At 36.6% G+C, this 24,924-nt stretch overlaps 1 protein-coding gene across 5 annotated transcripts in view; it reads left to right on the top strand.

The window, feature by feature from the left end:
* Positions 1 to 13,665, top strand: part of rtn1b (reticulon 1b) — a 45,242-nt gene extending 31,577 nt beyond the window's left edge. For 3 of the 5 annotated variants that reach the window (XM_077220419.1, XM_077220418.1, XM_077220420.1), the window contains 6 exons: positions 9,314 to 9,521; positions 9,693 to 9,831; positions 11,106 to 11,175; positions 12,031 to 12,077; positions 12,176 to 12,234; positions 12,646 to 13,665. In XM_077220419.1, coding sequence (XP_077076534.1) covers positions 9,314 to 9,521; positions 9,693 to 9,831; positions 11,106 to 11,175; positions 12,031 to 12,077; positions 12,176 to 12,234; positions 12,646 to 12,688 — 566 coding nt within the window. In that variant the 3' untranslated portion in view covers positions 12,689 to 13,665. Of the gene's footprint in view, positions 1 to 413; positions 712 to 9,313; positions 9,522 to 9,692; positions 9,832 to 11,105; positions 11,176 to 12,030; positions 12,078 to 12,175; positions 12,235 to 12,645 lie in introns of those variants that run through there. The other 2 variants (XM_077220422.1, XM_077220421.1) reach the window with 2 other exon arrangements.
* Positions 13,666 to 24,924: the final 11,259 nt, after the last annotated feature.

Genomic DNA, 24,924 nt, shown 5'->3' with positions numbered 1-24,924 from the left:
ACCTTTTTTATGGATTATAGAAGTATGTATTATAAATAATTTATCCATGCAAATTATTCTATTTTTTTTTAATCCATGTGTGCACTCATAAACTTAAATCAAAGTAACTTTTCCTCCCTTTTTTTACAAAATCTGTTCTCTTCTCTGATGATGCGTTTACAGACATGAGGGCGGGAGAACCTGTCACTCACATGAGATCACAACAATAGCAAACCACAATGATCCAGCCAATTTCTGATGGACAAATCAAGTCCCGTCCTACATTTTTTCTGTTTTGTGAAGCTGTTTCACTTGGATATACGTCAAAATAAGGAAGAAAAGATTGTCAGTAATGATTATTAATCATTACGCTCTGCCCCTCCCTCAAATGTCTGCCTTCAACAAAATCAGTTCCTCCACCAGTGGGCAGCACTATCACCATAATCTCCTATTCCTCCTCTCCTCTATCCCTGCATCCCCTCCCCTCTCGGTCCCCTCCTCCTATGGGTCATTCATGCACTGATGTGAACCGGTGAGCGAGAGAGAAACAGAGAGAGGGATAACGACAGATACGGAGCGAGGAGCGGAGAGGCTGTAGCAGTAGCGTTAGCACAAAGCGATTCGCAGTCCTTCCCCTCACCCAGCCTAGCATGCAGGCCAGCACCATGGCAGCCGCAGACTCGACCAAGACTGAAGGTTTCTGGAGCAACTGGAAGAGCAAGGGTACTGTGAGTGCGTGTGGAGGGAAGGGGGTCCGGGGTGAAGAAGATGCATGTGCATGTCTGGACAGAAAGGGGTTGATTTATTAGGGCTGCTGGATTTTCTTGAGGGCAGGTGCATGTGGGATTCTGGAAGATGCTCATGCACATTTTTTCCGCATCGAGGCCACCGCCATCATGGGCATACGAGCGGCAGACTGGGGGGGGGCTTGAGACAGCTGGGCACGCCCTTCTTCTAACCCCTTCTTATTGTACTTAGTGGATCCTTACTGAATTCATATACTCTGGGTGTGTTTGGATATAATTAATTGCCAATGATGTGCATGACTGCCTCATTTCCAGGTCAGATGGGCATTTAGATGCGGATCGTTTCACAGAGAGCTGTTAAATGCCTTGTGTATTTCTTTACATTTGTCTGATTGTTCCTGTGTTGATCATAAAGGCCTTCAGGCTGCATAGGGAGCGGAAAGCGAAATAAAGAAAAGAAGAAAGAGAGAGGTATAGGGTGTGGCTACCTGGATATAGCTCGTGGTGTTTGCCTAAATGTAAACCCCTCTTTTTGCTTGTTCTGTGAAAGAATGGATAGTAGATACATATGCATGTGTTTTATGTGTATAATAAAAGTAAGTTATTGCTGTCATTTATTTACTATCCACTTGAAGACAACTATGCATCCATCACTTTAATCAATCCAATCCCTTGACAATCACGTTAGAGAGACTCTATCGTCAGGAAGAAAACTAGAACAATTTAAGAGGGAGGGTTTCTGGTTTTGGCTATTTATATATTGAGAATTTCGCATTGCTGGCAGTTCAAGGGCTTATAAACATAAATAGGTCTATTTTGATGAATATTTGACTTTTTATATGAGAGTTTCTAAATATTAATGACATTCAGTCTTTGTTCCTTTTCCTTTTTGGAAACAATTTAACATAAGAATTAATGATTCAATTTTAATGTATTAGGTATCATGAACAGCAATGAACACATTTTTACAGCATTTATTAATGTAGCTTAATTTTAATTTATAAAAGTATTTTTACATGTAGAAATGAACATTAACCTGGATAAATATACTATACCTATCTATCTATCTCTATCTATCTATCTATCTATCTATCTATCTATCTATCTGTCTATCTATCTATCTATCTGTCTGTCTCATATGTTATTTCCATTGTTCTATAATTTCTATCTTATCTATCTATCCCATCTAATTTATCATTATTGCCTGAATTAAGATAATTTTGAGCTTTAGTGGGATTTAGTGCCTCTTTAGATTTGAGAAAACTCTAATCTGTTGGCACTGCAACACAAAGCCTTTACCAAAATTAAAACAGATATGAAGATGTTAAAAACAAACATTTCTCAATTTTTTTAATGTTTTAAGTTGTACTGTTTAATGAAGATGTGCCTGTGTCAGCACAGGGACTTGTGTTCTTTTGCCACCTCCTTCTATAATCGTGCCTGTTGGCTCAGGATTGCTAATATCTGTGTCCTATAGTTATTGATTCAATGCTATAAAGTCAAACCACAGCAAAGGTGCTGGCTTCTCCTAAGTCAGCAGTTTCTGTTTCTTCTCACAGTCTTCTCTCAAGTATGCAGTTTAGTCAAATCTGTGGTGTGAGGGGTCATATTGGCTGTTACTGATGGTCATTTGGTACTAGTCCAAAATGATATCTTCCAGTTCTTCCATTAACTGCAAATCATAAAACAGATTTGATCACTTCACTCTGGGAAATGTGTTAGTTCTAGCACTATTCTAATTGATAAAAACTTAGAACCCTAAAGATTGGACCAGATAAGACTGGAATGATCCAACATACATTCCCAAACTCAAACCCTCTAGTTTTTTCAGTTCAGATTCTCCCAATAATTGATCTCTGGTTAAGACAGTATAGTCCTACTCTAAAAATATCGAACCTAGAATTCAAGGTGTGGTAAACACTAGTGGTTATTCAATAGAGGATATAAGAGGCATTTGTCAGCCAGGCTTAAAAACTGTGTCATATGATCTCACTGATCTTGGATCCTTATCAACTTTAATATTGTGATCAGAACATGATGTTGGAGGACATAGCAGCCATTTATTTTGATTTTATGTCGGTCAAAGGTCTATTTTTCCATTTTTTCTCGGTAAAATTACAAGACAAATCAATGTGTGGTACTAAGATTTGTGAAAGATGGCCATTGTTGACTCTGCTGTTGTTTGTAGTAGTCATTGCTGTGGGTCAGAATATCCTATAATAATATAGAAGCTCATTGTTCAAGATATATATAAATGTGTATTCCTTTGAATTCATAAATTTGCTGTGAGAGGGAGGGAAAGTTATTTTGATTAAAGATTATGAGGGCACATGAATTAAAAAAAAATTATGATGTGCATGGATAAATCATTTATAATAAATATTCAATTCAACTCACATTTATTTGTATAGTACTTTTCACAATACATAAAATTTCAAAGCAACTTTGACATTTTAGGTTTCAGAAGGAGCTCAAGAGGCTCCATTGTGCATTTTCTGGGGCAGGCTCTGCTACCAAATAACCTATACACCATTAAATTAGTAAACTGGATTTGGAGGAGGACTGCAAGGACTTAAGGCTCTATTTGGGACAGGATCTTATACAGTAGTGTTTTATCATGCTAGCCAGAAGTTGCTTAAGCAAGAATATAAATATTACATCTCTAAGTTTGCCTAATATCTCGTCTAACCTGTATTACAATTGTAAGAGTATACATGTATCCCCTATAGACTTATGCTGTCCCATATAGGGCAGTGAGATGAACCAGTCTAGAGGAGTGATTAAACCGAGACATTAATGACTGCTGACTTTTGAGTTTCTTTCTGTCTCATTGTGGCATCCGTGACGTTTTCTTCACTGTATCACCAGGCCGAGTCGTTTTTAGGTTTATCTGGAGGCTGTTTGGGATCGCACCATGTGACGCTTCTTTAGAAGAGCTTTCATTATTGATAGCAGAGAAATGTTGTTTGCCTGGTGCCTTACTGCATCTCTCTGTCCCATGCCAAGATTGTTGTCATCCAGATTAGTGTCTAGTGTGTAATAATGTTAGTCATGGGCTGTCTGAAGTGATCTCTTTGTTGTAAGAGTATGATCCACTGATGTCAGAAGCAGGCTATGTGTCTACAATGGAGCATGACCCTAAAATAACTATCCAAATCTGCATTTAGGCTTGCAGTATATAGCCACAGAACCCTAAAGCAACACAAAAATTGTTTGTGTTAAACAGCACTCTCTTATGTGTAGTCCTATTTGTGACAAGTTATACAAGGATGGTTTGTTAGACCATGTGTTTTTATTTGGATCCCACCTTGGTTGGATTTAGATCACTGTCCTGCTACATCTCAAACTTAATTTTAGGGGATGAAGGTTGCATTTTTCTTAAAAAGTTACTGTAAGTGTTCTTTTAACCATATCCACACTGCAAAAAAATTAAATCTCTATGTCAAAATTCTGTATTTAATATCTAAACATCCTTAAAACAAGATTAATGTTCTTAACCCTCTGGTACTGTTCGCGTGTCGGTCAAAATGACATTTTTTTAATATTATTATTATTTTATAATATTATTTTAAACTATATTTTAGTTTGATTATATTTTTTATTTAATATATATATATATATATATATATATATTATTATTATTATTATTATTATTATTATTATTTTAGGGGAATTTATGATACTTAATTCTATTTATGCAGTAGTTCTAATCCATTTATTCACTTTTTGAGCTTGGACCTGAAAATGAAATTTTACTTAAACTTGCATTGATTTGCAAGCTTGCATTGCAAGATTTTATCTTGTATACTTTGGACCACAGACTTAAGATTGTTTGGTCTCTTTTTAAAAACAAGTGATTTTTTTTTTTTAAGTGAACATTTATTGTTATGAAAAATGCACAAAAATAAAAATGTTATTTGCCATATATATTTTCCAAAACACGTTTAACTCTAAACCTGTGAGAAAATCAAATCCATAAATCTAAGTAAGCTGTGTTCCAAATTTGAAGTTGATATCTCAAAAAATTTGCATCTAAAGTTTCCAATTCATACTTTGCACGTGACGTCACAAGTATTGGCTGTAGCAACGAAACCCAGTAAACTACTCAAGGATCTTGCCAGGACGTCGCCAGTTTTAATATACAAAAGTTGGTGTTTTGAGGTATAAACGACATGCCAGATAGTTGTTGTGTGATCGGATGCACTATTATTCAGCATAATCGGGTTAAGAACGTGCATGTATATGCACTCATTCCCCGAAAGTGAAAGTAGAAACGGAAAGTAGAATCGCTGCATTAACGCCGTGTTCTCTCAGAGACGACGATGGATATAACGCTATAGCAACGGCTATCTTAATTTACTGGCTTAATATTTCTCTTATGGACCTACATTAATGACAGTAAAAAATTAGAAGAATATTTCTTTTTAAACAAGTTTTTGAAGCTGCTTTTGATTTTCACAGATGGCAGAGTTGTGCTGTTCGTGAACTAAAAACAGTTTTTAGGCCTAACGTTATATCATTTTAGTGATATTATTAATATTTAGTAATTGTATTGTTTTTAGTGTTATTAGTGTTATTAAACGTTTTGTTAATGTGCTATGGAAACAAAATAGCCTCACTGGCCACTGTTTGTCGCCATTTTGTCAGCGTTTGTTGCCCGCCAGGTATCCATGGTAGTCACGTGACTGCATAGTATGAATAGATGGAATTCCTCTCCCATTCATTTGTAATGCGACCAATTTCGACCATGAACAATTATAATTGTGACTATTTTTTCCAGGACCATTTAACCTTTTCGAATCATGTCCATTATTTTGGCTGTGTGTGTGTGTTGTGTGTGTGTGTGTGTGTGTGTGTGTGTGTGTGTGTGTGTGTGTGTGTGTGTGTGTGTGTGTGTGTGTGTGTGTGTGTGTGTGTGTGTGTGTGTGTGTGTGTGTGTGTGTGTGTGTGTGTGTGTGTGTGTGTGTTCCACACAGCAAGTGCTAAAACCAGGTTAAGAAGCAAAATATAATTTACTCAAAACATTTAATAGATTTCTTCTTATTTGTCTTTTCTAAGTAAAATATGTAAACATCATAAGACTTGAGAACTCTTGACTTGAGAACACTTGAGAACACTTGAGAAGCAAAATCGGGTAAGCTAATACCTTAATGTAATTTAATTTATTTACCACTCTGTAAAATAATAATAAATATACTTTTTAACCAGTATTTATATATGTATACATTATAATACAGTAGACTATTATTTTTCCAGTAAAATTACCTAAACATTAATACAAGATAAATTTACTTGCAAAGCAAAACTGAGTAAGATATTAAGATTTGTTTTAAGCACAAACATGCTTAAAACAAGACATAGAAAGCAAATTTGCCTATGCTGTATACTGGATATATTCTTTGAAAACAAGTCTTAGTACACACTTTTAGCTACTTCTCAAGTATATACTGGACAGCAAGAATCAATAAATGAAAATCATAAAAAAAATTAAGATTTTCAGTGCAGTCACACAGCCATAGCTATATTTAGCCATTCTTGCCCTCAAGGACCGGACTGTTGTTTGCTGTTTTCCTTTAGCTTGATAAAAAGTAAAGGTCTTTCATGAACGTGGGCATGTTGTTGTCAGCAATGGGCTGTTTTAGCAAGAGGGTCTTTGCTTGTGTGTCTGTCATTCCAGTGTTACCTCCTGTTCCCCTCCCCCATCATTTCATCAGTACCTTATTACTCTGTCTGGCAGGCAGCACTCTGTGAAAGGTGGGGGGGGGGGGCAGCTCCATTGCTATGGCAACTGCATCCCTGCTCACTGCACCCATCTCTCCAGTTTCCGTGGCGACCGCGCTCCCTTCATCTCAGAGCTCAACTGCCAACTTCACGGCCCACACATTTTATACAAAGCTCACCGTAATGACCCCTTAAACAAGCATGTGTCGGTGCATGATGGGAAAGAGTGGGCATAAATGAGCAAGTGTCCTATTGTTTTTTTATTTCTAATAGAGGAAATACACTGCCTTGGTTTAATGAAGACCTATGTTTCTTAATCACTTCTGATAAATAGGATAGGACTGAATATTGATTATTGACTATAATGAGCTGTATAATTATATGCTTATGAATTATACATGATGCAGCAATCCTTGTATGTTGCAAAAAGAGCTGTCCTCCCCACACCTTCATAACACAAACAAAGAATCCCACTGAGCATGATGCTGTTGTGGACATCTGTAGCGCTAGTTTAGGAGAAGCTCTAACTTAGAACAGCCCAAAATATTGCTCTTTATGGCACTGAGTATGACAGGCACACATCCAAGGAAATGATCGCAGGACTCCGTCTAGACCATGAAGCTTCATTTAGCTCAGCTCAGACACATAACTGTGATTAGAGCGAACTTCTGCTAGGTTGTAATTGGAATCTAGATAAACTGCCTAATTTTTAATCTCTTGAGTTCATTATCGCATCATCTTAAATTGGGTGTAAAACAAAGGCCAGTGAGAAGAGCTTTGGAATGGGTGTGGTGAAACACTGGATTGATGCTATGTGACTGTGTAGAAAATGAGTTAATTACATAATCCTTTGCCGCACTTGTTTATTGGCATGGCAATTACATATTGCAAATCAATGAAACCACATTTTTTTTAAATCGATGTATAAATACCAATGCATATGTACCAAACTGTGTATATATATATAGTTTTCTGTAATGGGTAGGTTTCAGTGTAGAGTTAATGTAAGGGGATAGAATATACAGTTTGTACAATATAAAAACCATTACACCTATGGAGTGTTCCTGTAAACAACGTGTGTGTGTGTGTGTGTGTGTGTGTGTGTGTGTGTGTGTGTGTGTGTGTGTGTGTGTGTGTGTGTGTGTGTGTGTGTGTGTGTGTGTGTGTGTGTGTGTGTGTGTGTGTGTGTGTGTGTGTGTGTGTGTGCGTGCGTGTGTGTGCGTGTGTGTGTGCGCGTGTTTAATGTATTTGTAAAAATTTTAAGGAACACTGAATATGAATGCAATTAATGTCCATTAAAGTTTGGTTTAAAGCACTTAATTAATGACATTTTCCCATTTTCTTTAACCTAATCTAAAGTGAGATTCTAATAATTCTAATCCTACTCCTAATAACCAATTAACAATTCCTTTTACTACGAGCTAATTAAACAATAATAGTTATGGTCATTACAGTGACAATTAATAAAGGACTTACTATTTGTATATGGGCCTAGTATTATTAACAATGTAGAGATGACAATGAATTAACTGAAAACTAATAGTTTGTTAAGAATTTGTAAGAACTTTATTACTGTATACTTATTATAAAGTGTTACCCAAAAGACTGATTATGCTCATTTAAAAAATGACAATGCAAGAAAGTTTTTTGTTTGAGGTCTCAAGGCTTCAAAAACTGAAGAAGCTGATAGAATGCAGGTAAATGTGTTTACATGTAGAGGGAATTTCAAATCTAGCCTATTAGGTTTCAGAAATGTCATTTTGGGGTGAACTTTAATATCCTCAGCTCCCGTGGCCTTATGGGATAGTGAATTGTTCACTTGTTTCGCACTTCAGAATCTTAAGCAGATGCAGTATTGTTTGCCAATTAATGGCTATTCGAACATCCTTCTCATTTGACATCCATCTTTTGGCATATTGTAAAGCAGGGACATACACACATTCTGTCTCATTCTGCAGACTGAATCCAGGCTTTTTTTTTTTATGTACTCCTCTCTGTTTGTGTAATCATTTCTAATGGTGTAATCACTGACTCAGCACTGGTGCATAGTGATTCACTAGTGGTTACATCACCACATAAATGCTGAATTGAGGATCCTTAAAGGGTAAGTTCGGCGTTTTACAAGTAAAGCCCTGTTTTAAGATCGTTTCTGATGAAATCGAATGGTTAAGATTAAAATTTGGACACATGCTGCTGTCCCGAGAATTTTATGTTTTTGTGTTAGCACCCCCCACCTATACAATGGTTTCATAGGTGCCTTGGAACAATCATTCATATAAACGCATTAAACTTTAGTTTACAAAGACGTGAAACTCACCGAGTGGTCTATGGTGTTCACTGATATGCTCACGCAAACATCACTGCAAAAGATGCTTTCCAACAGGTGTTTTACCATTCGTTGTAAAACTGTGGACCTATTTTTCCAACGCCTCACAACCGGACATTCTTCCAAAAACTACGATAACACCTGCTGGAAAGCATCTTTTGCAGTGATGTTTGCGTGAGCATATCAGTGAACACCACAGACCACTCAGTGAGTTTCACGTCTTTGTAAACTAAAGTTTAATGCGTTTATATGAATGATTGTTCCGAGGCACCTATGAAACCATTGTATAGGTGGGGGGCTGCTAACACAAAAACATAAAATTCTCGGGACAGCAGCATGTGTCCAAATTTTAATCTTAACCATTCGATTTCATCAGAAACGATCTTAAAACAGGGCTTTACTTGTAAAACGCTGAACTTACCCTTTAAACAATCAATGACAAACAGATTTGTGGCATACCACCACCACCAATCCCAAATGTGCATGATTTTGACACTACATTATCTTCTTTTTATCTCTCTCTCTCTCTCTTCCTATCCAGCGATGGAGCTGCTGTACTGGAGGAACCTGAAGCAGAGTGGGTTGGTGTTTGGCAGTTTACTGCTGCTGCTTTTCTCCCTGACGCAGTTCAGTGTGGTCAGCGTGGTGGCCTATCTGGCCCTGGCTGCCCTCTCCGCCACCATCAGCTTCCGGGTCTACAAGTCTGTGTTGCAGGCTGTGCAGAAAACAGACGAGGGACACCCCTTCAAGTAAGATGGCTGTGTGTGTGTGTGTGTGTGTGTGTGTGTGTGTGTGTGTGTGTGTGTGTGTGTGTGTGTGTGTGTGTGTGTGTGTGTGTGTGTGTGTGTGTGTGTGTGTGTGTGTGTGTGTGTGTGTGTGCCACACATTGAGTTACTAATGTTTTTATCACCTGGATGCAGAGCTTATCTGGATGTGGAGATGTCACTGTCCCATGATCAGATGCAGAAGTATGCAGAAAACATCCAGTATTATATCAACAGCACACTGAAAGAACTGCGCAGACTGTTCCTGGTGCAGGATCTGGTGGACTCACTAAAGGTGAACATCCGGTCAACTTTATATACACCAGGATTGTAAAGTTATGTTTCAATTGACAGATTTTGATAGACTTTTGATGCTTGATAGGAAAGCACAGAAATTATGGGAGGTGGTCAGGAAATTACGTGAACTTTTTTTTTTTTAGACAGGTTGCTCACACATAAGTGCCAGCATGCATGTCATAACATGTACTCCACTTGTCAGTCCGTATGCTACCGTTCAAGATTCAAGTTCAAGTCTCTTATGCTCACTCAGGCTGCATTTATTTCATAATAATAAAAACTGTAAAAACAGAAATATTGTGAAATATTTGTACAATTTAAAATGTCATTTATTCCTCTGTCTGCGAAGCTGAATTTTCAGCATCATTACTCCAGTCTTCAGTGTCACATGATCCTTCAGAAAACCTTCTAATATGCTGATTTGCTGATCTATAGAACATTTATTTTCATTATAAATGCTGTAAACTATGGAGCCCCTAAAAGGACATGGTGATGAAAAAAATATATTATGGGGTGAAGAAATACATTTTAAAGCTTTTGCATTTTGAAGATTTTGCATTGTAAAGCTTTCACGCATTTGCGAAACTTTTTTGTTTCCCCAAGAAACGTTCCTTCCGAGTAAACGCAATTTCTCGTAGGAACGTAAATGTTTTACAAGCTAAGTTTCTCAAGGAACGCAAACATTTTGTGACCGAACGCAAAAGCATTGCCAAAACTTTTCTTCTCAACTAATTTTTTTCATCACTATATCCCTTAGGACTCTATAGAAAACTTGTTTTTCTGCTTAATACAAGTTGTTCTGCTTAATATTTTTGTGGAAACCCTGATATTTTTTAGGATTCTTTGATTAATAGAAAGTTCAAAAGAACAGCATTTTTTTTAAATGTAACTGTATAAATGACTTTACTGTCACTTTTGATCAATTTAATACATCCTTGCTGGAATTTTTTTTTACTTTCTTAAAAAAAATCAACAAAAAAAATCGTACTGACCCCAAACTTTAAACCAGTAGCGAATATGATACAGAAATGTGCATTTCAGGAATATTAATTTTACAATTTCAAGTTAGCAGAAATTTGTTAAAAGTAAATCAAGAGTTAGTATACAGAATATTAGAGCAGTTTATTAGCTTATTGGTTTATTCTTGCTATATGAGTGTCAGTGCACTTCTATAATGGTTTAGTTACTGCCACAGAAATGCATCATAAACCATGTGATACCTGCTTTATACAGTATGTGTGTGTTAACTGCTAGTTGTTTGTTTGCCTGAAGTTTGCAGTGCTGATGTGGTTGCTGACCTATGTGGGAGCCCTCTTCAATGGTCTCACTCTTCTTATTATGGGTGAGCAGTTTATTCAGTTCCATATGTATTTGTAATTTGAAACAGGGGTGTAACTTTGTTTTAAAAAGTGGGTGAGACAGGAGAGTTGCTGATACAATGCTACATCAGATATGTAAAAATTGTAGAAAAATAAATAACATTTCGATGTCTAGAAATTTATTTCGACAGTTTAATGTATCGACATAGAACTCATGTTTATTGTGATAGTTTCATTCTTACATCTACTATAATACAATATATTGTTAGTCCCGAGATTCTTCATGTTAGTGAATAAATACATAGTTCTGCAACTATCCGCAAGCATTCTTGTTCCCTAATGGTCTGGTGGTAGAACCTTTGATAGTTTTATTTTTCCTCATTAAAATCATTTAAGATGTTCATTAGGGATTGTATATCTCGAGCGTGGACACGTTTTTGTGCATTTTGTTTTGTGATTCCATCGGAAAGAACAGAGAGTCTCCGCAAGGGCATTAAGCGATAGATTAAAGCGCTCATCTGTGTGAAGACTGACACGAGCCAAAAGAGAACGTCCCGCCGCTGATAACAGTGGCAACAAACACTCAGCATGATTTCAGAAACAAATTCCAGCGCCAAATTACCTCTTATTTAAGACAATTTATCCTTAACTTGACATGTTTCATTTGCATTAGGTATATCCGTGCAGTGAGATGTTGCAAAAAAGTGGTGGGGACAATATCGATCCTAGCAAAAAGTGGTGGGGACATGTCCCACCCGTCCCATCCGCAAATTACACCTATGATTTAAAATATAGATAAATGTAAGCTTTTTATATGACTGCGTTTACTCATCATGCACTCTTCTGTCTTTTAACATTTACCTTGCATCTTGCTTCAGTGGTGGTGTCCATGTTCTCGATGCCTGTGGTCTACGAGAAATACCAGGTCAGAGAGGCACCTTTGTCACCATGACTACAGCATCATGTATAATTCATAAGCACCATGACTACAATGACTCACTTTTTTAATATTTCTCTCTCTAGGCACAGATTGATCAGTATCTGGACCTAATAAGGACCCAAGTCAACTCTGTGGTAGGAAAGTAAGTACTCTCTTTAAGCATTATAATATAATATAATAATTTAGTAAATAAATATATATTTTTTCTATTAAAAAATATTTTGAAGTCATTTATTCCTGTGATGGCGAAGCTGAATTTTAAGCATCATTACTCCAGAAACATCAAGAAACATTTCTGGTTATTATTATTATTATTATAACAGTTGTGCGGCTTAATATTTTTGTGGAAACAGAGATATGTTTTTTTCAATATTCTTTGATGAATAGAAAGTTCAAAATAACAGCATTTATTTGAAATAGAAATGTTTTTAATATTATACATGTCTTTGCTGTCACTTTTGATCAGTTTAATGCATCCTTTAAATTATAATTGTCTTTGAAAATCATAGTGAATATAATATACAGTAATATAATTGTGTTTTTGTTTGTACAGGATCCAGGAGAAGATTCCTGGGGCCAAACGAAAGGCTGAATAGGCCCTTTTGGAGGAGGTTCTGAGCCCCAGACCGACCCGTTGCAGGGAGAGCTTAATGATGATCAAGGGTTCCTCTTTGTACACACACACACACACACACACACACACATAAACATCACTGGAACATAGTTCTACTTTGTACACATTGTGAAGTCTAGAGCAATGGCAAAGCTGTGCAGGAGAAGTCCCATCCTCACCTTGTAACCATAGGAAAAAAACAAAGAAAAAAAAGTAAAGTGTGCTGTTTCTCAATTCAGGATCTAGTCAGAAGTACAACTACTTGATGAATTTTAGAAGTAACTATGAAACATATTATTCAAATCCAGCAAAACGACTAGATGTGTTTTTTTTTTTATGTGTTGCTCATAAAGTGCATGAAGTCAAGAGTCTTAAGTGCTGATGAATTCTCTTTTTATCTTTGAAGTTTATGTGCTTTCTCAGCTGTGCTGAAATCTCTGTAGTATGTGAATGATCTCCAGCTTTATTGCTCTCCAGTGACACTCTCTTCTCTAAAAAAAAAACAAAGCTTCTTTATGTCTAGGGCATTGGGTGGGGGCTTTTCCTCTCCCATCACTATATCTGTAAACATTATTAACATACAGTAATCGTCATCGTCAGCTAGACACATGGATCTGCTGAGGTTCATAATATCTGGGCACAAACGCAACTATTTAGCAATGTTCTGATTAGATATGGTCAGCTCACTATAGCATTACAGTATGTTTCTTTTTCGTAGGACTCCACTACAGAGATTCATGTTTTTTTTTTTTTTGTGCTGTCATTTATCTTCTTTTTATTCTGAAAATGATACAAAACAAAAGAGAGGGAGGAGAAGGAAACTTCTGTGAGGGATTGCCAGCTAGAATCTGTCAATCTTTGTACTGTTAAGTGTTGTACATCTTTTAGCCATTGACTCTTAACTATTTGCACTTAAGCTGTACTCAATACTGAATGCGAAAATAAATGTTCTTAAATGTACTTTTCATGTTTCATGGTGCATCTTTCACCTTAAAATGTTGTCTTAACCAATGATGCCAATGACATTAAATAGACTTTTTGCCATCCAGTTTCTGAGAGAAAAAAAGAGTGGTTATAGCCATTCAGTATATTTGAAAGCCAAAATGTAGGGCTAAACTGCAAATTGTCAAACCTAAATTGAATCATGTATTAACAACAATTAAAGAACATGATCAAACTTTTATTTTAAGTAAACTTATAACAATCGTCACAATAACCCACACGTCCCATTTAGCTTAGCTTTTATTTAGTTTAAAATAATTATAGATAACTTATTTAAATGAAAAAAAGAAAAATTAGAAGGAAACTGTATACTTAAATTAAACTTGTTGACTTGGTAAATAATAACTAAGTTCATACTGAAGTACTAAAATTACTAAAACTGAAATAAATGGGGGGGGGGGGGTCACTTAAAATTACTAAAACTGAAATAACGAAAAAATAAAAGTAGATTCAAATGATTAAATATAAAAATAAAAGCTATAATAAAAGCTTTGAAATATGAATGAATACTATAATAGTATGCCTATATTAATAATACTAAACTTAAAATGGCGAGAACTGTTTATTTAGTCTCTTTTCTATACTATTAAAAATATGTATATACTATTTTTTTTTCTAATAGGCTATTCATATTGTATGTAGGCCTATATTATTGCTATGCTACATATTGTTTAGCTGTATGGACGTCCTAATTCGGGTCAGCCCGGGGAAGGGAGTAGCATCTGCCTGCAGACACGGAGGCTGCATTTTCAGGACCCCACTTCTAGGACCGCATTTCTAGGACCCTAGGTTTTTAGTGACAACGCCACCTACCGAATTAGAGGACCAGCGAAGATGGATGACATTCAGAGTGTGAGTATCAAATGCGAATCAATTTTTATTTGTTTAACTTTAAAAACAATTGTGATGCATTTCATTGGAAAGTTAACGTTGCTAATGTGCTGGTGATTTGCTAAACAGTCTTGAATGCATAGCCATCATATATTAGCCTCTAATGCTGGAAAATGAATTGTTAGCACGTTCATTTAACGGAACTGTTGCATGATAAGCCTGTGTTGACTTATTTACAGCACAATAAACTGTAGCATGTTCGTTCTGAAAGCTTGTTAATTACTCATTGTTTTTCCATTTTCTCTCTCTCTATTATTTTTTTTTTCTCAGTTCAGAGGGGCTTTATTGACATGAGTGTTTCTAGAACCTTTTTTCCCACAACATCAAAATCATTTTTTTTCCCAATTCTTTGAACAGTATGCAATAATTGTATTATGAACATTAATTGGTATGAAGATTGATATCATTATTTTTATCATTATCATTACTCTGTGGTAACTAAGATCTTTTAAATATGAAATTTAAAATTAGAGAGTAGAACATGTTCAACTAAATGTTCCTTATTTAATTCACTTCTCTTTCTCTCTCTTAGGAGTCAGTGATGATGTTGTCCATGTGTTTGTCCATCCATTGTAGTTTGTCTATGTGGTTCACGTCTTGATCAAATTTGTTTTTGTGTGTGTTCTCAAGTTCAGTTGTTATATATTATTTTGTAAAATATTTTGTGTGTTCAATTTCAGTTGTTATATATTATTTTGTAAAATATGTTGTGTGTTCAAGTTCAGGTGTTATATATTATTTTGTAAAATACACAATCTTAAATCTTCCCCCAGAGTCATCCTTGTCTTCCCTCTGTACTTGAAAATGTGGTCCATCTAGTGACTGAAAAGACTATAACATGATCCCTTGTTTATTTTACTTGAGTTATTATAGTATGCTACTTAGACCCAATAATTTCTCAACATTCCTAGGAACCTGGTTTAATTGCAATAAAGAAAGTAGTATTTGGGTGTAATAAAACTTGGAGAAAAAAAACTCGAATGTAGTTAAAACTGGGTGGAAATACTGCCTTGGTGGCACTTTTTTCGGTCCTCCAAAACTAGGGTCCTAGAAATGCGGTCCTAGAAGTGGGGTCCTGAAAATGCAGCCTCCGGGACTGCAGACAGATAATATTGGGGGAAGGTGCAACATTTGCGATTTTGCGTAGAATCAGGAAGTAAAGAAATGTACCTGTCATTGATGTTTGTTGTGTTACATATGAATAATGAATGCAGATTGGAGATGATTCTCTTGAATTTGAACGCTACCCATCTGTCAGCTGGCACTGCTACGTGTGCCCAGTGTACCTGTCTATTGTCCAAATGCTACAATTTCGCTCCAGGAACAGGTGGGACGAACTTGGAAAACAGCGGGATCTGTATCCGCTCAAAATATGGTAAAGGTACACACACACACAGACACAGTCACTAATGTAATGGATTTTTGACACAAAAGACTTTATCTTAAAATTCAAATTAATTCTTAAAATTGTATCATTATGATGTTTATAATAATTTTTATCATCTGTCTTGTAACCTTCATTCTGTGCTCTGGTCTGGAGTATCAGATGTATCATCTATGCGCGAGCTCGCCTCGCCCTCTGCTGGTGACACTGAGAACTGCAGTGTCGTTTCAGAGAAACGGGAGGGTGTGTGGACGAAGCATTGTGGAGGGACAGTAGGGGATTGGCTGACAGTGGTCAGCATCTGGTCAGTGCTCTTTGTCTGTAAATAGCCTAGTATTTAAATTTGATAAAACCTCAAGATTGACACAGAACCATCAGATAACGTTCTGTGATTAGTAAAGATGGTTGCTACTTATACTTTTTTGTTGTCCATTTTTAATATATTCAAAGCCAGACTGAAATTTAAGTTATTTATTGAAAATATTCCATGGTCATTATTCAGATTCATTGGAATGACTATATTATGTTTGTCTTGTTTTCCAGCACAAATATCGAAACATCCTTAAATCAAGACATTTACTATACGTGTTTGCTGATATATTTTTCAAAAATTAAATGAGTCAATGCTTAAAACAAGAAAGAAAATCTGACAATGGACTAAGAAAAATAAAATGTTTTCCTTATTAAATATAGCTGTCATCTCCCACATTAATACAGCACCATTTGATGTGGAAACATGGTCAGTTCTAGTAAAAGCATGTCAGGAGCCATTTATAAAAATGACCTCCAACTCAGTGCTGCTCCAAATGGACTTTCAGAAGAAAATATTCTTCATTAATCTGAGAAACGCTGAAGCAAAGAGATTAAAAAAGGTCTTATAGATGATTGAGAAGTGAAATAATGAGAAATCTAAATATTGTCTGGCCTTAATTTCTATATCCTTTCAAAATATAATTTGGAGGAAAAAGCCACGTTACGTTCAACAGCATGCTTTAAGAGTATTTACCAAATGTAAAGTTGGCAAATTAAAATTCTGTAAATTCTATAAGTAAGTAAGTAAGTGTCAGATCAGTAAACTACAATTCACAGCATGCACCTCAGCATTGAGATATGGCGCCTCGGACTCCATATCTCACGATACACGCACACAGGCTGTGTCTTCAAAATCGCAACTTACCCTCATTCACTATTCCCTACATCCCTACACACTAATAATATAGTCCACTTGAAAGAGTGAATGAAAACGAGTGAGTGAATTCAGACTTTTGAGTGCGCCGGAAGGACCGCCGCTTTTGCAGTTTGTGCTTGCTGTAATCATAAACATTTAAAACTTAGGAAATTGGCAGCTCCAGTAGTAATGAAAAAATGTATCTTGAACTCTGTCATGGAATCTAGCATGTAAACCTTAATTAAATAGTTTAATAATCAATTAAAACAGAAGCTATACCTGAATGATATTACGCTGCAGCCACATTGGACCAGAGGTTTGGAACATGAACAAAGAGTATAGAAGTTACTTCTATACTCTTTGACATGAATGAATGGATGGATGATTCAGCTGCAGCGCCAACTTCTGGTCAGACATGCGACTCTCTCAGTGCATTATGGGTATTCTAGCCGTTGAGCATACATCGGTTGTACACTCCTTATTGCAGTGCATTGTGGGTTTGAATGAGTGTACTTGATAACGTCCACTATGGTTTTGGACACAACTACAAAATGGCTGTCTCCTCAAATAGTCCCCTATTTAAGGGTATAGGAGATGATTTCGGACGCAGCCCATGTCTGGCTTCCGGTGTCATTTGCTTCCTGTTATTTTTAGCTGCACAAAACAGCTTGTTATGCAGCTTGATATTGCAAACTGCATTTGTTACCATATTATTTTAATGTAGTGTCTTAATTAAACACGCTGGTTTGTAACGCAAACAGTTTTACAGTTTACTGCACTTTCACAGTGTCTCACACTCGGAAGTCTGCGCATTCACACAAAAATAAGGTGGATAGACCAATGTCGGTGAGTGTGTGTATTCTGGGATTTGGAGTCTGAGGTGGCCATATTTGAATGCTGAGGTGCATGCTGTGAATTAGTTCACTGACCTGACAGTAAGTAAATAAATGAATAAAGCATATTTATTTTATATCCATGTCTCAACAATCTCTAAACCTTTCCTTCACCTCGGATGGCCTTGAGGTTCCTGTCTGTATGTTGGGAACTCGCTGTACCTGAGCAAAGGTCAACTGTGCCCTAATAAACACAAACTGCTAAAGGCCAGACATGACTGACCAATGACACTTTGTCAAATATGCCTCGTGACAGGGTGAAAAAGCAAACAGTGCCCAAAACCATTAAAAAATCTAGCAAAGTCAGTCAAACTGATGTATTTAACATTTGTCTGTACACCTCACAAATGACTGTGTACAACATGAGAGCAGACATTTCTGTTGGTTGATTAGTTTGATTCAGAAGTACTTTTGAGCATGAGGGGGGAGGAGAAAGATGCTTGAGGTGACATGGCAAATGCAGAGGCAGGTTTTTGAAGAATGTTGGAAATAATGGTTAGTAATCATAAAAGAGCTAGAGGAAGAGATGTCAGAGATAAAACTCTTAATGTCCACTCTTACCTCTCTGTTCACCTGAGGACATGCTGCTGTCAGTCAGGCAGTCAGACAGACAGACAGGCCTAATGGGTTCGCTCTGTCTCATTCATGCACACATACTGTACACTCCCCCTGGCTCTCTTTGTCTGAACAGACCATTGCCCATTCCAACTGCAATAAGAATAGATTTGATTTTTTTGTGTGTGTGCCTTTCACAAGCCAAAAGAACTCAAGGGGCATGCGAATAAAATAGATGTTGAACATCGAAAACTGAACTGAAGCACTTTAGAAGATCTGTAGAAGTGAGTAGAGGTTATTAAGAATGAAGAAATTACAATTTACCAAACACTAGCGTAGCCAGAAAAGCGTCTCTGGGTGTGCCACATTTATTGTCAGATTAATGTACAAAAAAAACCTTGACCCGGCGTATCACTAACTTTACAGAATAGATTGGGCTGATGTGTGAAACTATACTCAGGCTCGCCACATACAGTGCCTAGCATAAGTGAACACACCCATGCTAAAGTTGACTAAAAAGAGGAATAAAAAATCATCTTCTGGAAATTGATCTTAATGCCTTAATTTAAAAAATGAGGAAAAATCCAACCTTTAAGGACACCAATTTTCTTTGTGAATGAATAATGTATCGTAAATAAATAAATGTTCTTCCTTAAAATACAGGTTGCATAAGTCAGGAGGACACCCCTAAGTTAAATTCCCATAGAGACAGCAGATTTTTATTTGTAAAGGCCAGTTATTTCATGGATAAAGTTCCCTTGGCCTTTGGAATTAAAATATCCCACATGACATCATCACATACCCTTCACCATACCTAGAGACTGGCATGGGGCACTGCATAAGATCATCTCTCAATGCAAATCATACCAGCTATTAGGCTAACTGAAATAACACCATGCCAATCTCTAGATATGGTGAAGGGAATGTGATGATGTGGGATATTTTGATTCCAATGGCCAAGGGAACTTTATCAGGATGCATAGTATCCTGGATCCATGAAACAAGTGGCCTTTAAAAATAAAAATCTGCTGTCTCTATGGGAATTTAACATAGGGGTGTCCTGACTTATGCAACCTGTATTTTAAGGAAGAACATTTATTTATTTACGATACATTATTCATTCACAAAGAAAATTGGTGTCCTTAAAGGTTGGATTTTTCCTCATTTTTTAAATTAAGGCATTAAGATCAATTTCTAAAAGATGATTTTTTATTCCTCTTTTTAGTCAACTTTAGCATGGTTGTGTTCACTTATGCTAGGCCCTGTAAACATAATACTAGACCTATATAATATATAACTCCGGGCTCAACATTAAGGCTTTTCATATGCTTGTCGTTCGAACAAGTAAATCGGTCATTCACTTGTCCAAGTAAAAAAATTGCTTGTTCAGAAATTTGTTTGATTTTTGTGTGTGTTGTAAATACAAATTATTCTGAAGCAATATTCTCATCAGTGTTCAGTCAGCTTTTACATATTTAAATCTGCATATTTATGATATTTTAACCTTTATGAAGAGCATGTTTCCCTAATTGGTTTAAATATATGCTTCATCTTTCATTTTAAATTCTTAAATTTGATCAATAAATTCAATTGAAATAATAATAAACTATATGGCTGTTACCAATCAAATTAGTTAATTTACACTGAAATTTTACAACTGCATTAAATAATGTTATGAGATTGTTTTAAATATTTTTTGAATATTCAAATAGAATGATAGCCTACTTTTAAACACGAAACTAAACCACCAGTAGGGGACGTCAGGTGACCGTCTTAATGAGTGAGCTATTGAGTCATTTATTCAAATGATTTGTTCAAACGGCTGAACCGTTCAGGAATGAGGCAGTTGTTTAATGGGTCATTGAATCTTTGACTCAACCGATTCATCCAAAGCGATGAATCATTCAATAATGCGGTTATTTTTTCCGGTGAGATGCGCTGTGGTTCTGCTGTGATCTTTGTTTTGAACTATTGCTCAAATAGTTGCTCAAATAGTTGCGCTGCTCAAATAGAAAAAAACAGTCAATATTGTGTCTAAAATGTAAGTGACTTGATATTAATTACCTTGTTTATTGAACTGTCATATGAAATTGTCACATTTTCAATTGTGATGGTACTCGGCACTCGTGGTCGTGTCGTGTGATGTTGCTTAACTGTATCATATCATATGTTATAAATATAAAAACTCATTCTTTTTTTAACCGCTGTATGTTCATTAAGTTTCTTTGTGTGAACTGCGCTCACATTTGTTTCGATTTCTCCTCTTCTGCGCGAGCCTCAACAGCACAATCTTGTTACTGCCGGTCAGCTGCTGTTTGCGGATTTTTTTAACGATGATATTTCAAAAATTAAAATACATTTTAAATGTACAAATATTGTAAGTAAACAACAATAGTCCAAGTTTAGAAAAACATTTTTATTAAGACTTTAAAAAATAATTCTGCATCTATTTTAGGTGTTCCAGCTGCCACTGTGGGTGGCACCGGCACACCCGTGGCTACTCCTACCAAATATACCTGGTGTTTCTTCATTGTGTCCTTACTTTGATCCAAATGTTTCAAACAGACATAATTTAATGTGCTCAATGCCCATCCAACTAATATCCCTTTAACTAACAAAAGCCAGGTTCTTCATGACATCATCCTCCAGGAAGTGACATAGTTTTGGCACAAACATCAGTAAGCAAGCAATGGATTTGATCAAGTCTGTGATGTTTTGTGGTATTAATTGGTGTGTCTCTCTGTAAAACATTCAATCTGTTTGATTAAAAAAAAAACTTTTATTACATCACTGATGCTATAGAGATGGAGGCAGGTTATATAGGTCGAAGAAGGAAGTTTTGATGATACAGTTATAATTAATCATTCAAATAATCTTGACACTTAGAGTGAGTAACTTGTCAGCTTGTGAACAGTGGATGACGTTTTAAACAGAAGTCAGTCAATGTCTCAACACAGATTAGATTGAGATGAAAGAAGAGACTCAGCCTTTTAGCAAGATGTTTTTTTATGAGCCTATAAAAGAGCAAAGAAACCTTTTATGCTCACCAAGGCTGCATTTATTTGTTTAAATCAGTAAATAGTATTTATTCCTGTGATGGCAAAGCTGAAATTCAGTCTTCAGACTCACGTGGTCCTTATGGAATGTGATGATTTGCTCCTCAAGAAAAATTTCTTATTATTATCAATGTTGAAAACAGTTTTGCTACCTAATATTTTTGTGGAAGCCGTGATTTTTTTTGTAACAAAAGCTGTATCCCAATGTGAAGGCCATCCTCCGAAGGCCGCGGACTTCGAAGGATGCAGCCTATTCGTCCTTCGAAGGACGCACCATGTAGCCTTCGCATGATTTCCTAATTGGCAACCAGGTGTTCCCGATTACCGCTCCTGGCCCCAAGCAACGGTGCGAGAGTATAGCCTACAGCTGCCATTCTGATAATTAATTTTATACAATTGAATAAACAGCTATGGATCCAGAATTGGCTATTGTCATTTTTTTGTTTATATTTTACTGGAAGACATGGTGAGGATGTTTCAGCATGTATTTTCAGCTTTAATAGCCAAGATCATGGACAGAGCTGGTTTGCTGTGTCCCAATTCAGAAGCTGCTTCCTGAATTTCCAGATTAGGTAATTTTTTATATGTGAAGTCTTTTTTTGCTTAATCTATTATACTGAGCTTTTTTCATTTTAGAAATTGAAGAAATTTTCCATTTTAATTTTTTTTCCATTTTTAAAAGTTTATGCACAGCATCCCTCATAAACAGGTGGCCTGGTTGAATCATCGTGGGCACGATTTGTTAAACCAAGGGAAGTTTAAGAATTCGTGAGTAGGCCTACAGTTTATAAACTGAGGGGAAGGATTGCACAACCGTGGCCACGGATTGTTTTTTCCCCCAAAAGAGACTTTCCGGGCTCCGTACTACGGGAATATAAAACCCAGTTGAATATAAAAAAGTGCAGCTCAAAGTTACTCCCGCTCTTCATCGGTAGCTGTCACAGTTGCTAGGCGACAAGAACAATCATCAGTCATCTTTTTGAATAAAAGTGGTGTCATCACCGGCCCGCAATGACTTATTGGGTAGGATAGACCGCGAAGGATCCATTTATGCATCCTTCCTTTCACGGGGAAACGAAGGGTGCATTTGGCATCGCTTTTGAATCAGGGTAGCCTTCGTCGCGCCGCGATGACGCAACCGGCCTTTGAATACGTCCTTCGAAGGATGCGAAATTGAATTGGGACAGTCTTCATCGCGCCGCGGTGACGCATTCGGCCTTCAAATGCGGCCTTCGAAGATGCAGCCTTTGAATTGGGACATCCTTCGTCGCGCCGCTGTGACGCAATCGGCCTTCAAATGCGGCCAAGCAGCCTTCAAATACGGCCTTCGGAGGACGCAGCCTTCACATTGGGACACAGCTACTGTAATACTCTTTACTGTCACTTTTGTAAATGTAATCATTACTGAATAAAAGTTTACTTTCAACAGCAACAAAAGAAATTCTGACCCCTTACCTTTGAAGTACTTTTAAAGGTATTAATCAATTATTATTCAGGTTAATTTGTTAGAATGAATATTTTGAGATATAATGTAAAATATAAAGCCCGTATGTAAGCATGCACACTGCCCTCTGGTGTATGTATGTGTGCACACCAGCCATGTCCCAAATCATCAGTATCACAGGCTCCCTGCCAGTGGCAATGACATCACCCACCTCAGAACACAGACTGACACTCACAATTAGCCTCTTTCTGTGTGGGTATGTGTGACATTACTGCTACATTCACCCCGTCTTACGACTTGAGACTGACTGCAATGACTTGAATCTCCTCTGGGTACAGAGGGTTTTTAGTGAGGGCAGTTAAAGGTCCCGTGCCATTTCCAGTGGATTTTTTTCTCCCTTCGTACAAAAGGTACACAGCTCACAATTAAAGATGGGAATTGGTCAAACGGTGCTGAATAAATGTCTGGAATTAGTTTTGTGTTTTAAAGCTCATCTGCAGCATGTATCAAAAAGCTATTCCAAAACTTAAATAGCTGAAATATAGTCCAAAGTGTTCAGTAGACAGATGAAAAAAGTGAACTATAGCAAGACGAGTCCTTAAACCCCCTGAAAATAATACAACATGACATGGTTGACAGAAATAATTGGACATCAGATGATGTCATGTCTCAAGGTCTGAGTCTGCAATAGAGGAATAACTCAACAATGATCTGATATGAAGTGTTTTGCCGCCATGGTCTACCGTTTCATACTTAAGCTGTGAGGGAGAGCTAAATTGCACTGCAGCTCTCACACATGTACACATCTTTTACATTTTGGGAGTGGGAATGGAAAAATAACACTGACAACGCAATACGCAGCGATGTAGGATGACCTCAAGAATTTGTTTTAGGGCCAGTTTTCTCTTCCATATTCCCATGCAAAATCAAATAAATAAATAATATATAAATAGAAAATACTACTTTTTTTTTAGTTTTTTATTTATTTATAATTATAGCTGACATACATATTATTATTATTATTATTGATGATGATTATGATAATTTCTCTTCTATATTCCCCTGCAAAAAATTTAATAAATATATTAATTTATTTTTAAATAAATGTTAAATGACTTAATTTTAGTGATCATATTATTATTATTATTTATGATAATGTTTATTTATTTTAAAATGCATTATTTTGTACAAAACTGGGCTAACTGCTTATATTGATTTTCAAAGCACTTTTGATATCCCATTTAAATATACAAAATGAGTTCGAATGACTCTTGCTGCCAGCAAGGTCACCGTGATTTTGCCAAGTATGTTTTTGGATCAACATATTTTGTCGATCCTGGAACAACATTTATATCAGAAAATTTTGACCTAACCCTGAACCTAATCCTACCCATAAGTTATCCATAAAGAATGTTATCAGAGTAAAATGATAGGTGAATAACACTGATAGAAGCACTTAACCCTGGTTGGTTGCAAGCCTAAACTTTACATAAACTGTAAACATGTCCCTCAAATCTGATTGGTTGATTGGAAAGTTGTTCCAGGTTCAACAAAGATGTCGATCCAGGAACATTTTGAACTTGGTAAAATCGCAGTCAGTCACCCTGTCGGTCATGATGCTTATGTTTCTGCAGTTATCGTTGTCATACTTTGGTATTACACATGTCATCTAAATGCGATTATGGCATATGCACAGGGCAGGTGGTGTAGCCAGCAGTCTGGTGCTTTACCCTGACCTGACCCAGAACCAGAACCAGGTGCTGGGCTGTGATTATGAGTCTCAGTAGACCATCCAGCCTGCAGCCTTCCCAGAGGCCTCAATATGG

The sequence above is a fragment of the Siphateles boraxobius genome, unplaced genomic scaffold (assembly GCF_051911475.1).
Source record: "Siphateles boraxobius isolate OS27281-9 unplaced genomic scaffold, OSU_SipBor_1 8, whole genome shotgun sequence".
Lineage (NCBI taxonomy): Eukaryota > Metazoa > Chordata > Actinopteri > Cypriniformes > Leuciscidae > Siphateles > Siphateles boraxobius.
The sequence above is the reverse complement of the archived record's forward strand: the minus strand, read 5'-3'. Positions and strand labels throughout refer to the sequence as shown.